A 14932-nucleotide genomic window follows, 5' to 3' on the forward strand; every position below is an offset into this window, starting at 1 on the left:
AAACAGGGCTCCCCCCCCCCCCCCCCCCCCCTTCAAATTTTTGTTGATGACATTGACTTTTGACCAAGCCTTCTCATATACTAATTGAAAATGATCTAAATAATTATTTCTTCAACTTCTAATAATAAAATCTCCGAATTTCTCCTTAAAATCATTTATTTTTAAATTCTTTAACTATACAATTAAGTGATTAACCATAGTTTGCCCTCACTATAAGAAAATCTTGGCTCCACCCCTACTAATGAATTTGCTTGAAAATGTGTTTTGGTAGTTAAAATGAATAGTGGATCGGAATCAGAATTTTGTAAAAGTTGTACATTTTTTTTTCCGAAAAATTTCAATTAAAAATTGATTAGTTTTCAAAATGTTGGGTGTGTTGTAAGTAAAAAAAGGGTGTGCCAAAAGAATCTCTATATTTTAAGATAAATAAATATTTTAGTTAATAATCTTATCAACAAGAAGAAGGTTTCGCTGCATGAGCACGAGATCTAGAGCAGAAGCAGCTCACAATGACTACTTCGCCCTTGTACTTCCATCTCCTACAATTCTCTCCTTTTCCTGAAGTTCCCATTTTCTTGTTCTCTGAGCTCGTAAATTCTCCACTCTTTCGATCATCATCTCCACCATGGCCACGATCTCACCACATTTCAGTTCGAAAGAGCACCAATTCTGTATTTCCAATCAAAGCCAAGTTCTCATCAAGTGTGAGATGTTCCACGAAATCTACAGAGAAGGGATGGAGGGACGAAGAAACCCTAAGCAGCGAAAGCGAAAGCGAAGGCGAAGTTAATGAGTGGAAGGGCAACAAGGTAGATCACATCTCCAATGATCATCATCATCATGGTTTAGAATCAGAGACTTCTGTGATCAATTCTCATAGACTATCGACATCTCCAACAGATTCTCCTTCTCTTGGAATCAGAGAACCTGTTTATGAGGTACTTTACTTGTTCTTTAAAGTAATTTAGGTGTGTTGCGAGACTTCTGTTATGGATTTTCGAGTTTTCGATTTCATTTTCGTTGTTTAATAGATGCGTATTGGAGAAATTTTTAGGTTTTTTATTCTTAAATTGTATATAAAAAATGTGAATTTTAGGTGATAGAAGTGAAGTCGGATGGAATGATGTCTCCGAGAAAAATTAATAGAAGGCAACTGTTGAAGTCTAGTGGTGAGTAATCGATTTCCAGTAGAAATAATCTTTAGTTAGGTGAAATTTTCAGTTTGTTGGGAAAAAAAATGTGATTTACTATGTCAACCTGTTGAGAATAGATTTCAGCATTACTAATTTTTTACTCTTATGATCTATCGTGATTTTGGTATTTTACAAGACTGGTAACCATGAGTTGAGGTTCCTCTTTTTTTCCATTATAAACATCAGGTCTTCGTCCTCGAGATATTCGGAGCGTGGATCCATCATTGTGGCTGAGAAACTCAGTGCCTTCTTTGCTGGTATTGTGACAAATCTTTAGTTCTTGGCTCAGATCCTTTAGATTTACATCATTTTTTGTGTGGGTAATTGCTATTATGGTTACATTAATACGCTTATATCCCATGGTTTTAAAACTCGTTTTGACATCTGGTCTCATCCATGAACGAGACCAAGTCGTCTTGAAAGAGTTTTCTGATACATTTGAGTCATCTTGTTCAACAATGAAACAAATGAACCATGGTTTTAAATCTCGTCGGATACGTTTGACTTGTCTAGCCGTCTCGTTGGTGGACAATACCAAGACGTATCGGATGAGTCGTCTTGATCTTAGACGAGATGTAAAACCATGTTATATCCCAATCATGGTTTTAAAACTTGTTTTGACGTCTCGTATCGTCCATGAACAAGATTGAGTTGTCTCAGACAAGATTAAACAAAATAATAATAATAACCCTTAGAATTAAAACAAACCATGTCTTTGAGACAACTTGTCAACTCGTCTCGTTGGTGGATGATACCGAGACAACTCGGACAAGATTTTTTCTTAAATTATTCTCACATCCCAATTAAAAATTAAAACACACAATTCAAAAATTACAAAAAATTGGGTCAAGTTATTAATAAACATTGCAAAACATTATAACAATCTTTTAAACAATTTCAGTTGTTGTTTATCATTAGGATTAGGCTCATATAAAACCCTACACCTAGAGAGAGACTATCAGCACCCCAACTTTGACTTAATCTCAACTGTTCACTTTTTTTATTTTTAATTGGGGTGTAATAAGTAAAAGTTGGGTGCCAATAGCAGCTCTCCTTTTTATTGAGTCATCACTTTTTACTAGATTTTTTGGTATTTCAACAACTGAGATTTTGTTGAATGCTGTAAGTTCTTCCATAGATGATAAATATGCATAGAAATTATGTTCAGACATTCCATTCTGCCAACAATGGGTGTTCGGAACACCTCACATTAAAGGCTGATGAAATTTATTTTCCATTTTAGCAGTATTTTAGCTGTGTAATTCTTATGATAGATTCGGGAGCATGCAATTCTGTTGAATCTTGGCTCATTACGAGCAATCGCCATGCAAGAACACGTTCTTATCTTTGATTATAATCGGTAATTCTTAACTTATCAAATTGTAGAAAATTTATAAGCTTTCTTTGGTGCAATTGTCTCTTTTATACTGGCAAATTTTACTGGTTATACCTGTTGAAAATCTGTAGTAAAGGAGGAAAAGCTTTTCTGGATCATTTGCTACCTCGATTAAACCCAAAAAACATAAATGGAGGACCGTCAATTCCATTTGAGCTAGAGGTTAGTTGCTCGTTCTTTAAATTTCTGCTTGGCATATCTAAAATATGTTTATTCTAAAACTGCTAAGCTTATCTTAGATAGTGCGCTTGACATAAATAGGAAGCCTATTTGTGAAAAATATCGAATATTCGATCGAATGTTGGAGCCCCAGTGTACGAAATCATCCACAATTATTGCTTTTACTGTAGACATACTAAATTCTAACTTGGCATTTGGATCAAAGATGTCGTTCCTGATAGAGTTAAATAGTGAAATAGGATTCTTGGTGCCAATCACAGTAACTGGGATAAGGTGTAGATGACGATGATAGTGGTAACAAAAGAAAACTTTATTTAAAAGAAAGGTAAAATTTTATTTATCTCCTCTCTCTTCTATCTTTAACTAGGAAGTGACATAGTTTCAGTCATTTCAGCTTTCCTCAAATTTATACTACCCATGTAACTTCTTGAGAGTCCCACATCCTAGGTTCAGACCCTCCTGAACCCAATTTCACCATCCTAACCACTAATCCATTTCCTATCCAAAAAAAAAGAAAGAAAAGAGTTGGTAAAAGGCCAAATACCTGTTTCGTTTCACAGATCCTATTTTGAAGATTTTGAAGTGGTTCATGAACAACTATTTCTTCCTATACATGACGCTTGTTTTCCAATGAAGTCTTTTCAAATATGTAACTTGGTATGTTAAGCATTTCTTGGATACCTACCTATCTTCTGCTCTCCTTCTTGGTTACTTGATCATCATTTTTAACACTTGTCAAATAGTCAATACATTTGTTGCATTTCTTATGTCTCTTCACAACCTTTTTTTGGGGTGATCTTCCTGTGTCTGTTTCAAACATGGTTTTAAAACTCGGTTTTGCATCTCGTCTCATCCAGGCCTGATACCGAGTCGTCTCGGACGAGTTTTCCGATACGTTTGAGACGTCTCGTAAGACAAATCAAAAAATTGAACGTGAGACCTAAATCTCAGTAAAAAAAAGTGACTTTGTGAGTTGGTCTCGTTCAGCTCTGATACCAAGTTAACTCGGGTGATACGTCTCAGTCTCGGACGAGTTTTAAAACCATGGTTTCAAATATATTTAGGTGGCAAATACGGCTATCACAAGCCAAATGTATGCCCAGTATGTTTATTGTTTGGCTGGTTTCTATACCCTGAATAACCTTGAACCAGAGTAACTCTGGGATTTGTTATTTATGATTGTTCACGAGAATAAGAAATTAAAATTTTCATGTCATCACTCTCTACATGGTTGGTAATATTGTTTATACAAGGAAAATTCAGATATAATGGAAGTACTTTTTTTAATCTATTATATGGAGAAATTTAAGTTCAAGTGTTCAACAACTCTATCCATGGGAATCAACTATGAATTCTCCTGTACAAGTTTATGAAACTAATCGTGGAACCAGTTATTTGTTATCCACTGTTGACTTCCAACTATGTTTTTAAGGTTGTTGAAGCTGCTCTGCTTTCACGAATACAGCGTTTGGAGCATAAGTTAATGGCTGTGGAACCTCGTGTGAGTATGACATAGTGAGTATATGTTCGTTCTTTCTGTTGCAGCATTGTCTTCCAATTTTTTAATGTGCTTCCTTTTGGAAAAGAAGGGTGACAACCTGCTGAATGTGTTTTCTATTACTGGTGGTGGGATCCACTTTTCTTTGAGAGTATCCTGAAGGACTGACTTCTTTTTTCTTCTCCTTTTTAAGAAAGAACATTGCAAAAGTGAAAGATTTCAGATAAAAGTTGCCTGTCTTGATAAGGGATGACTTATTGATTGTAGAAATTGTTGTCTTTAACATTTAGATTTGTGACATACCAACTTGTGTGTGTGTGTGTGTGTATGTACTATTTAAAATTTATTAATCATCCTACAGAAAACCCTTATCTCCTGGTGGATCAAGTAATAACACTGGAAAGTGTAAATTTAGCAGGATTAGTCTCAGATTTGATTCTTAAATCAGTGGAATTCATTTGTTTCTTCACCTATGACTTGTATTTTTTATTTTATTGCACTGAAATGTTTATGAATAGAAACTATAGATGTAGCCTCAAGGATTTAGATTCTCGCCAGACCATTTCATCATTAAATTCTTACCAGAAAAGCTAATTGGACAATTTAAAAACAAAAAATTCATTTGTTGTTCACTGTGGAAGTTTATGATAGTATGTCTGGTTTGAGGACATAACTCTTGAATCTATTACTTTTATTCAATTAGCAGTCTCCTTTTATGTTTTAGGTTGAAGCATTACATGAAGTTTTACCCAACCGATTGACAGCTGACGCATTGGAGCAACTTCGTCTAAGTAAACAAACATTGGTACGGTTTACTGGTCATTTTATCTAGAACAATCCACAAAACTCTGAATTTTTGGCATTGAGTAATACATGGATGCTTGATTCTTTGTGTGGAAGGTTGAATTAGGTTCACGGGCAGGTGCTCTCAAGCAAATGCTGCTTGATCTTCTGGAAGATCCCCACGAAATACGCCGTATATGTATCATGGGAAGAAACTGCACTCTTAGTAGAGGAAACAGTGACATGGAATGCTCTGTTCCCATAGAAAAACAGATTGCTGAAGGTATTCTTATAGAAAAACATGATCAGTATCCTCTACTCAAGAGACAGAGATATGCTTGTCAATTGGTAAATATGGCTTAGATTTACATTTGATTTTGTTATTTGCAGAGGAGGAGGAAGAAATTGAAATGCTGTTGGAGAACTACCTTCTAAGGTTTTGTCCTGGTCAATTATACTTTAGTAAAAATAAATTTCTGTAAAAAATGGTAGTTCGCTGCGTATTTTGAGAATTCATTCAACAACATGTGGAAGTATCTTATTTCTTCGGTTTTTACCAAATCTTACAATTTCCATTCCTTTAGAGTTTGGGGAACAGGCATGGTCCTGATAAGTATGCCACAGAAAGTTTATGTTTGGATGCAGAGGAACATATGTTACCTTCAAACATGGCCAGCTTGGGATAAACTGCTAAACCAACACTTTTTCACAATTAATCAATTATGATGAAAAATATATACTATGTAATAATGTAGTGTTAGTTTACATCATCACGTAGGCCTTCCCAACTATTAGGCCACATCAATCTGATTCCACCATTTTACCAGATCAGAGTCATATACTCCATTAAGGTCTGGATCTTCAAATCCTTCTGCAGTACATGGAAATATAACATTTCCTGTAGATGATTAAAAGACCATAATAATAGCAACCAAAAAGAAAAAAAAAATTGAAAATATTTAAATGGTAAAATGTTAAAAGACATGTAAATGTAAGCCTATTCAAAGTTATGTATTGATTAATTATAGATGTCAATGTGGGAAGTAAAAATTAAGATTATTCTCTAAAAAGCGTTCATGTGAAAATATGAAGTGGTATTGAAAAATTATTATGATTAATTTTAAATACATTTTTATGACTAGTTTCATTATTTTGCAGATGTGAATCTTGTCATGGTCATGCAGAAAGACTTCTTGATTCGGCCAAGGAAATGGAAGATTCTATTGCTGTCAACCTAAGGTCCGGACTATGTATTTCTTTTGATCTGTTGGTGTTACAAGTTCTGTCCATGAGAATGTCAGTCTAAATGCTTATTCTATTGCTGTCAACCTAAGGTCTGGACAATGTATTTCTTTTGATCTGTTAGTGTTACAAGTTCTGTCCATGAGAATGTCAGTCTAAATGCTTATGTTCTTTGACCATATTAGGAAAATAGACCATTTAGGAACCCTCTTTAGATCTCCGTAGGTTCCATGAGAGAAAACTTATTATCATATAGGTTTTTATGGAAGTTAAAGGATTTACTAAGCAGGACATGTTTCAGCTCCCTGTAGCTTTAGGTAAAATGTGAAGTGATTAATCTTTAGATATAAATTTTTTGGTCTAACAAGTGAATGGTGTTGAAACTACAAGTGAATGGTGTTGAAACTTCCTTGTATGGCTTGAGGCATGTATGTGATGGAACATTTTCTGGGCTTTCAGCTCACGAAGGCTTGAGGTTAGCAGAGTGGAATTACTTCTCCAGGTCGGGACATTCTGTGTAGGAGTTGGGGCCCTAGTAGCAGGTATTCCTTTTCTCCAGAACCCCAAAAATCTCGATCATCCAATAAAAACACCATATTTTGTTTCAACTTATAGGATTTGTGCTCTTTCTATTTCTACAGGCAAGTTATATAATTTACAAATATTTTGTTTCTACTAGTCCGAACCACGAACCAGTTCCTGTTATGGTTCGTACTGGGTTCGTAAAACTAAGCGAACCACGAACCCACCGAATTTTGGTTGGGTTCGGCAAACCAAAGCTCGAAATTCGGTGAACCAAATATTTTTTAAATTGATTTTTATTTTTTTCATTATTCATATTTAAAATTTAGATTGTTTTACTAATTTATTTCTTAGAATTTTTAATATTATAATTGTAATTATAACTTGTATACTTGAATTATATAAATGCACCAGCGAACCAAGCTAGCAAAAAACCAAAGCGAACCCGAAAACAAATTTTCTCTACCTACCCCTACAAACCGGGTTCATTTTAGATTGGTGAACCACGAACTCCGAACCCGAATTCGAACCGACGAACCAGGTAACATAGATCTGTTTTAATGACACAAACTAAAGTTTCTTGTGATTGAGTCACTAAACACAATTCATTTATTTTTTGTTGCCAGCCCTTCAATTTTATTCTTAATAATATATGCTCTCTCCTTATTTCACAACTACAATATCTAGAATCCAATATCTGCATCAATATCTTCAAAAAGAGGCGGAAAGAATTCAGTTAGTCTCAAGTTCTAATTAAATTATTCAATTTCTCTCTTCTCGAATGTCTCTTAAAGATGTCATCAATTGATAGTATCCTTCGGAAGTACTATAATGATATGTTACAAATTCAATTATGCGAGTCCCCATACCAAACCCTTGTTTTTCTGGTTGCAGGTATATTCGGGATGAACTTGAAGTCCTATCTTGAAGAGCATGTGGTACATTCTCTCAACTCTTAACAATTTCGAGTATAGATACTGTCCTCTAAAGCTGGCCCTACCTAACAGACCATCAAACTTACTGCGTACCATTTTGCCCATGTTGTTCATAGTAGCATAATATTGTATTGGTTGTTTTTAGCCAGCCATGAACTTTTCCTTGGTACAGTTCGCATTTTGGCTGACAACAGCTGGGATAGTTGCTGGTGCTGTCGCTGCATTTTTTCTTATGTATTCTTATCTCAAAGCAAGGAAGATATTATAGACTTTTGGAGTGATTCTAAGGTGTGTGAACTTCGCTACAGTTATTCTTTCTAAATTTATTACATGGTTTAGTTTCAAGGTGATTAAAACTAATGCTCGACTCGGATTTGTTTACAGATGATAGCTAGTGTATTTGGTACCTGATCAACGGGGTAAATAAGAATCAGAAATGTTCTTTTGGCACTACCATCTCTAGTATGATTTGATTGTACATAGGCGGACTTTTATTTAATTGGGCAACAACTTGGATGCTCCGAATTAAGTGGAAATATTTACCTTCAACAGTGTAACGAGTGTGTGCCCAACAAATGCATTGCTAGTGTATGCTACAACTGTAACATACAATTTGTGTAAATTTTTAAAGAAGATAAAAAAGAATGCGAACTAGCAGATGCTTGGTTTTCCTTGTTAGTGGTGAAAAGGGTTTCTGATTGTATAACATAATTCAGAATGGGAAAATAATTTCCCATGGAAAATGCGAGTTTTAGGTGTTCGATTGTGCATCTCCCCTGAAATCCAATTTTCTTCTTATCCATGATGATTTCTTCCCTGCAAGGGAAAATGTTCTCTCCAACACTTAACTGAAATAATTTTCCCACCTAATACCCTTTAATTGATTCCCACTGAAAGTCCCCTAAATCCTAAAGACAATCACCCTAATAGCCTGTACAACCCATACCTATATTCAACTCCAAACGGCCTTGTGTAGCACACCAGTACTTGTAGTCCTCCAAGAACTTTTGAAATACTTTGTCTAAAAATAATTATAGAGCAACATCAAGCTTAGATCTCTCCAACTCTAGGAGTGGGTATCTCCACCCAAAAAAGGGATAAACAACACTGAGTCAGCCATCAAATACCAATTTTTGGATTTGGCTGGCATTTCAAATGCCACAACACTTGGAAAAGACTTGCTCCAAGGAAACATGGACAGTCATGATTCGATTCTGTATTTTTTTTCTGTCAATGTAATTGATATGACCTTCAATACTATTACATCTACCTTAAAATCATATCAGGCAGTGGCAAGTTAACATTCCGAATTCATCGGAGCACATTGAGACTAGCTAACCCTTCTGATAGGAATCAACTTCAAAAGAATATGAATCCAAGTGTCAATATGACAGAGAGCACACCACTTAACAGCTTCACACAAACAAACAATAATGGCAAAAGGGGTTAAGGAAGAAAAGCTTCAAATGAATGTTCAGTAACTATTTCCATGAAATGTATGTGATACATGAATCTCTCCAAAGCAGGCAAGAATGATAATTGTACAAGAAACACAAAATTCGACCTGTTATCCTCAGGAGGAGGGCAGTGACGATGATCCAAATGAGAATACTTGAGAAGGAATTTTTCTTCCACAATCTGAATCATCTAACGGGTTTGAACATGGCCAGTTCAACCACACTGAAACAGGACTTTTCAGGTCACACCCATCCAGGCCAATTTAGATCTCAAATCTATATTAGGGAAGCAATCATTCCTCACTAGAATTCAAGCTGCCGAGGATAAAGCTATGTGGGGGAAAAGGCATAATGCCGTAACACTACCTAGAAGAACTACTAAAGGCTGCCTTGAAGGGTTTACCACTAGGTTTAAGATCTCTAACTGGCTTTGAACCCCCATCAATGGCAATATTCCCCATGCCCAACTCCATTGCCTCCCTCTCATCCTTCTCTTTCTTCCCTTTCTCAGAATTACCACCATCATTAGCTTCAGTCTCAATTGCAGGCACAGACGGTTCAAGGAACCGAGGACCAGGAGTCATCCATGGATGGAGAAGGCATTGGGCTGCCGACGGACGCTTCTCAGGGACAAAATCCAGTATGGGAATCAGGAAGTCAGCCATTTCATTTGCGTCTTTCTCACTGAATTCGTATTTCTCGACGAGTACCTTATTAAGCGGCCAGAAACGCAAACGGCGGATGTGCCTCAGGTCTCCATATCGGTTGAAAAATTCTCGGGAATACCGACCACCTAATGCAATCTGAAAAAAGAAATTTTGTGGACCAAATCAATGGAAAACAAAATTTTTTACAAAGTTTGAAGATGATGATGATGGTTAAAGTTTTTGTTTTTATTTTTAAAAAGCATCTAAAAATGAATTTTGAGAGTGGAAGCAATAATCCCATCACCTTGCGTGGCATCATCCCAAGAAGCTCCATCATCAGTGCCAAGTGGTCCTGTAAAAGAAATAAAAACCACTAGTCAATCATCTATTCACCTTAAAGAAAATAAACATGGACTTATATTCTAGAATTACCCTTAAAACAGAAATTTGTGAGGTCTCAAAGGGGAAAAAAAGTACTCACATAAATTCACCAATATTACCTTCAACAAAAATAAAAGAAATATGTGTAATTACAAGGAATGCAAATCCAAACATTTATAATTGCTTAGAAAGCATGACCTGAACAATTGCAGAAAATGTCATTAAGCAAAAAGCATTTCACCAACCTTGATCTCACTCCTTTAGTGCTACTAACATTCATAATCTATGAAAGAAAAAAAAAAAGACAAAAAACAAATATCTGCTCTTAATACAATCTATGCAAGAAATCTGGTTCTATCAAGAAGAGTCCTGCTGTACCATTGCCAGAAGTTGGTGAACACCAACGGCAAAAGCCTAGTTAAAAGAACAGAGCTGAATAGGTCAAACTTGCCTAACACACTCAATACACCAGGGCACAACAATCATTACACCAGATCGAGAATTAACAAACTCGTGTGGAAGGCCCACCAAAATATCCTCTCTATACAGGGAATTCTCAAGTTTTGTTGCACTTAGAAGTTAGATTAACAACACAATGCTCTTTCACTTTCATACCAAATGAGAGGAAGGGCCCTCCTCATTAAGGAAGAAGATTGAACTACTAGAAATGCAACCATAACCAAAGAGACTACTAGACTTTTGGGGGTGACTAAAAGTAGGTCCCATTATTGGAATCAATTAAGAGGGTGTTCTATTAATAATCAAGTTAAGTCATAGCTTCAGAAAAATCATTAAGGATAGGTAGGTAGGCAGGTATCGAGTATTATGGTATAGATTTGTGCCCAAAAGGTCACTAAGCAATTGATTATGGTTTTTTTGGTTCTTTTCTGTTTTTTTGGGTGAGAAGTACTAAGCAAGTGACAATATCACATGATAAGTAAGCCAATAGGTGATGGTTGGTAAGAGTCTAAGTAACAATAAGGAGTCAGAGTGTAGAGGGCTTAAGTAAGTAACATGTGGGTGATAGTATATGTGAAATGCTCAAGTGAAAATTGCACTTCCCATCTCTAAGAGATGAATGGTATAATCATTATAACCATGTAATACATTGTCTTTAGATGTGAAGCTGAATCCTTGTTACCCACTCCTTGAGTGTTTCTAAGAAGTGCAGTTCCAAGGTAGTGAGGCTTTTTTATAGTCATTGCCTATCATAATGCTTTATTCTTGGGTGCATTCAGAGTTAGATCAGTTGGCTATAGATAAGCACCTATTTACTACTATAGAGAAAAATTCAGGTGGTCATCAATGTATCAAGATTTTTGCCCACTACAATTTAGATTTTTTCATCCCTCTGCATACATCAATTGAGAAACCATTGCAATCATCTCTTAAAACATTAAACATTAGCCACTCAATCTAACCCCCCAAAATCCCCTATCAAAAATCTTCTCCCCAAAATGCTCCATCCTCATATTGCCCAAAAGTTCCTCATCCTTGAGTTCTATCCCTTTTTATAGAGGGTTTGATGTTTGGTGAAATGTCATCTCTGTAGGACATGCCTAAGACAATGAATGTGGCAAGAAATATGTTAAGTCCATGAACTTTCTTTTGGTTGATTAACTAATCATTATCAAGAGTCATAATTTTGATAGATTGGTCATCAATTCTACAGCCAACTAAGATCTGAATTGCCTTCCGACTAGGGAATGAGTTGCCTCTTGACTAAGGACTGGACAATCTCCCGAACTAGGGACTAAATATCCTGACTTCTGGTATAAAGAATTTTGGTTGCCCAATGTTTGTATCTCGAGGTGCCACGTGTCTTTGAGCTCATTTATGACATGCAATAATTACATAAATCTGACATGAAGCTTTTAGTGTTTTTGACATTTCAATTTTTTGTTTTTATAAGTATGTCAAAAAAAAAAACAATCAATACAAATTTGTACTCACATCCAGATACAAATTCTTACCTTTATTTAATAACCTAAAAATGATTTCTAAGAGAGGGTGAGTATGTTCTGTCTTCCATAGTTTGTTGTATTAAGGTTTCAAACACAAGTACACAACCATATTGTCTGATAGTTGTCCATCTAATAAAAACTTACTTATGTTTATTTAAGTTATTTACTTCTTTTCTAATTCTTTTGTAAGTAACTTACAATTCAATGATAGTAAATTTTTATACTGTAACATATATGTGCATAAGTCTACAATCAGGCTTCTCCTAGGCACCGTCATAGATATCTAGTATCTATACCTTACACTGAAACACGTGTTGTGTCAGTGTCACTACGGCAGAAACCCAGTACCTTGACATTTTAGAAGCCTGAACTGCCCATGTACAAATCCAATAAATACAGTTCCCTGCGGTGCACAATGGTACCCTTAACAAAACAGGGTTCAGCAGAAATTGTTGCCACCATCACCACAAAACAAGGGTCCTTCATTGATTATTAGAAATAGGGTTGAGATCCGTTGGCTCCTAAGAATGATTTGTGCAAACAACATGTGATCCCAACCCTTCAAACACAAAATCCAATGGTTGAGAAGTATCTTGATGACACAAATCTTGATAACACAAATCCAATGTTACAAGTATCTTGATAACACAAATCTTGGAGAAACTTATCCCGATGACAAATCTCAACCATTGGATTTTGCATTTAAAGGGTTGGGACATGTATTTTTTTCACGAGTTATTCTTAGGAGTCAAGGGATCCTGACCCTTGGAAATATTTTAAATTGAAAACTTACCATCAGAAACAGTTATTCCTAAATAAATTAGAAATTTATAACCTCCCTAACATTCAACTTTGTTGCAAAAAAAAACTTCCCAAAGATAAGGCCAAGCAGTTTATGGAAGATAATATAAATATAACATTAAAAAAAAAAAAAGATACAGTAATCAAGAGTTTGAGAGAACAAGCAACATATCCATACCTCATCCCTATCAAAGTTGTCACCACTGTGAGGATCAAAGAGAACATCTCCAGTTGCCAACTCAAAACAAATGCACGCAAAGGACCATAGATCGGCTGAAGTAGAGTATTTAGATCCAAGAAGAACTTCCGGACACCTATACTGCCTTGTCTGAATTTCATTTGTGAACTGTTTATACGTCCAACAGGCATTCCCAAAGTCAACCAATTTGCACTTGAGTTCGATCGATTGCAATAGTTTCTGCTTCATGGGTCGACTTCCCCTCCTATGACGCTGATTTTCTTGCCGACCATCCTTTACCCCATCAACACCCAACAAATTACCTTTGCTACTCGAACTAGTGGACTGACATTCAATATCATCAACATTGGATTTTGCATCACTAGTTAAATCTACTCCACGGGCTGTATTTGCATCCGGTTCAGTTTCCTCTGAAGCTTCCTTCCCAGCACAACCCTGAGCAGCTCGTTTCGCCTTTTTCCGAATCTTCTTCTTCTGGTTCTTCGTCAAATCCCCATTCAAATTCTTAATGTCTTTTGTTGCCTCAGACTCGGATGCACATTTATCCTTGCTACTCGGAAGAACGAGAGGTGCCCCTGATTTCCTATGATCTTTAGATGGATCAATCGTGGACAAGAGCAAGATATTCTCCGGCTTCAAATCGGTGTGGATGATAGAGAGTTCGCGATGCAAATAATCCAAACCCACTAGAATATAGTAACAAATTTCTTTAACCATGTGTAGGGGCATCCCCCGATAATCAGTATACTTAATAAGGGTGAGAAGATTATCACCCAAATACTCAAACACCATACAAACATGCTGCCCATTTGGCCCCGAGTGCTTAAAATGGTCCAAGAGCTTAACAACACATTTTGTGTCGTCTCTATCACCCTCCGCGATCTGTTTAAGTATGGTTATCTCATCCAATGCTGCCTCGGTGTAATGTTGCGCGCTCTTTTGGACTTTTAGAGCTACATATCTCTATAATTCACGTAAAAAAGATTAACAACAATGAATGAAAAACGCATATAATGATCGAAGATTCCCTCAATTTATGGTCATTATTTAATATTAATTTGGTTATTTGGGATGAGAAAGATGAACTAATAACGAAATCTCCCAAACAAAAGATAAGAAAAATTGGGTTTTCCATGTAAATTACATATAATACTCGTAAACTGAAAAATTATCAAAATTTCAAAACAAAAAAAAAAAAAAAAAAAAAAAAAAAAAAAAAAAACATCAAGAATAAGAATGAAAGAACATAGATGTTTAAGTGTTGAGAGAAGTACGGAGTTTTGAGAATCCCAAGCAAGCCAAACAGTGGAGAAATGGCCCCAACCGAGTTTGCTTTGTACAACGTAGCGATTGCTCTTGAAAGTGTCTCCGATTCGGACTGCGTGGTACCCTCCTCGCCTATAATCCTCTGTTCCTTCGTCTTCTGATGTAAACTCACTGTTCTCGCTTCGATCATCCTTGTCGAAGTCCTCCATTGAAGAACCAAAAATAACAAATCTGTTAAATCTAACGATTTGATCCTTTTCTTGTTGAAATCCAAAACAGAATGTTCGATCGATTTAGAGATTTTGGGATAAAAAAAGAAGAAAATTAGGGTTTTTAGGAGGTTAAAAAGGGGGGAAAAACAACCACAAATCTCTCTCGAGTTTTTATGTTTGTCAACTACAGCAAGATTTCTTGCCGGGGAATTGAAGAAATAGAAAAGGACAAAGCATCTCTCTTTCTCTCTCTTCT

General features: G+C 35.9%; 2 protein-coding genes across 4 annotated transcripts; one reads left to right on the forward strand and one right to left on the reverse strand.

Moving 5' to 3' along the window:
- The first annotated feature begins 459 nt into the window (after window positions 1-459).
- On the forward strand, window positions 460-8427 carry MGT10 (magnesium (Mg) transporter 10). 3 transcript variants are annotated; one of them, XM_086422001.1, is made up of 14 exons: window positions 460-938; window positions 1097-1169; window positions 1380-1450; window positions 2468-2553; window positions 2661-2751; window positions 4202-4270; window positions 4992-5072; window positions 5168-5333; window positions 5441-5486; window positions 6209-6289; window positions 6752-6834; window positions 7709-7752; window positions 7895-8037; window positions 8134-8427. In XM_086422001.1, the coding sequence occupies exons 1-13, from the start codon at window positions 510-512 to the stop codon at window positions 8015-8017; spliced, it is 1443 nt and encodes a 480-aa protein (XP_086278127.1). In that variant the 5' UTR covers window positions 460-509; the 3' UTR covers window positions 8018-8037; window positions 8134-8427. The 3 variants fall into 3 exon arrangements, 2 of the variants coding, with proteins under 2 accessions (XP_086278127.1, XP_086278128.1); XM_086422002.1 differs by having other exon boundaries at window positions 7922-8037; XR_015171668.1 differs by lacking the exon at window positions 8134-8427 and having other exon boundaries at window positions 6209-6384; window positions 7922-7934.
- A 768-nt stretch (window positions 8428-9195) lies between these two features.
- LOC147385931 (Protein kinase superfamily protein) lies at window positions 9196-14932 on the reverse strand. Its single transcript, XM_086422000.1, has 4 exons — window positions 14473-14932; window positions 13178-14161; window positions 10158-10205; window positions 9196-10009 (listed from the first exon to the last, which is right to left on the reverse strand). The coding sequence occupies exons 1-4, from the start codon at window positions 14671-14673 to the stop codon at window positions 9569-9571; spliced, it is 1674 nt and encodes a 557-aa protein (XP_086278126.1). The 5' UTR covers window positions 14674-14932; the 3' UTR covers window positions 9196-9568.

The sequence above is a fragment of the Akebia trifoliata genome, chromosome 14 (assembly GCF_017979445.1).
Source record: "Akebia trifoliata isolate Shusen 1 chromosome 14, ASM1797944v1, whole genome shotgun sequence".
Lineage (NCBI taxonomy): Eukaryota > Viridiplantae > Streptophyta > Magnoliopsida > Ranunculales > Lardizabalaceae > Akebia > Akebia trifoliata.

What these genes read in the sequence shown, in the direction of transcription:
- MGT10 (XM_086422001.1), top strand. Translation starts at nt 510, where the DNA reads ATGACTACTTCGCCCTTGTACTTCCATCTCCTACAATTCTCTCCTTTT. An exon ending in TCTATTGCTGTCAACCTAAG is followed by an intron (nt 6,290 to 6,751) that starts GTCCGGACTATG and finishes CTGGGCTTTCAG; the next exon opens with CTCACGAAGGCTTGAGGTTA. An exon ending in CCTATCTTGAAGAGCATGTG is followed by an intron (nt 7,753 to 7,894) that starts GTACATTCTCTC and finishes GGTTGTTTTTAG; the next exon opens with CCAGCCATGAACTTTTCCTT.
- LOC147385931 (XM_086422000.1), bottom strand. Translation starts at nt 14,673, where the DNA reads ATGGAGGACTTCGACAAGGATGATCGAAGCGAGAACAGTGAGTTTACA. An exon ending in ACAACTTTGATAGGGATGAG is followed by an intron (nt 10,206 to 13,177) that starts GTATGGATATGT and finishes TTTCTTTTACAG; the next exon opens with GACCACTTGGCACTGATGAT. An exon ending in TTGGGATGATGCCACGCAAG is followed by an intron (nt 10,010 to 10,157) that starts GTGATGGGATTA and finishes TTCTTTTTTCAG; the next exon opens with ATTGCATTAGGTGGTCGGTA.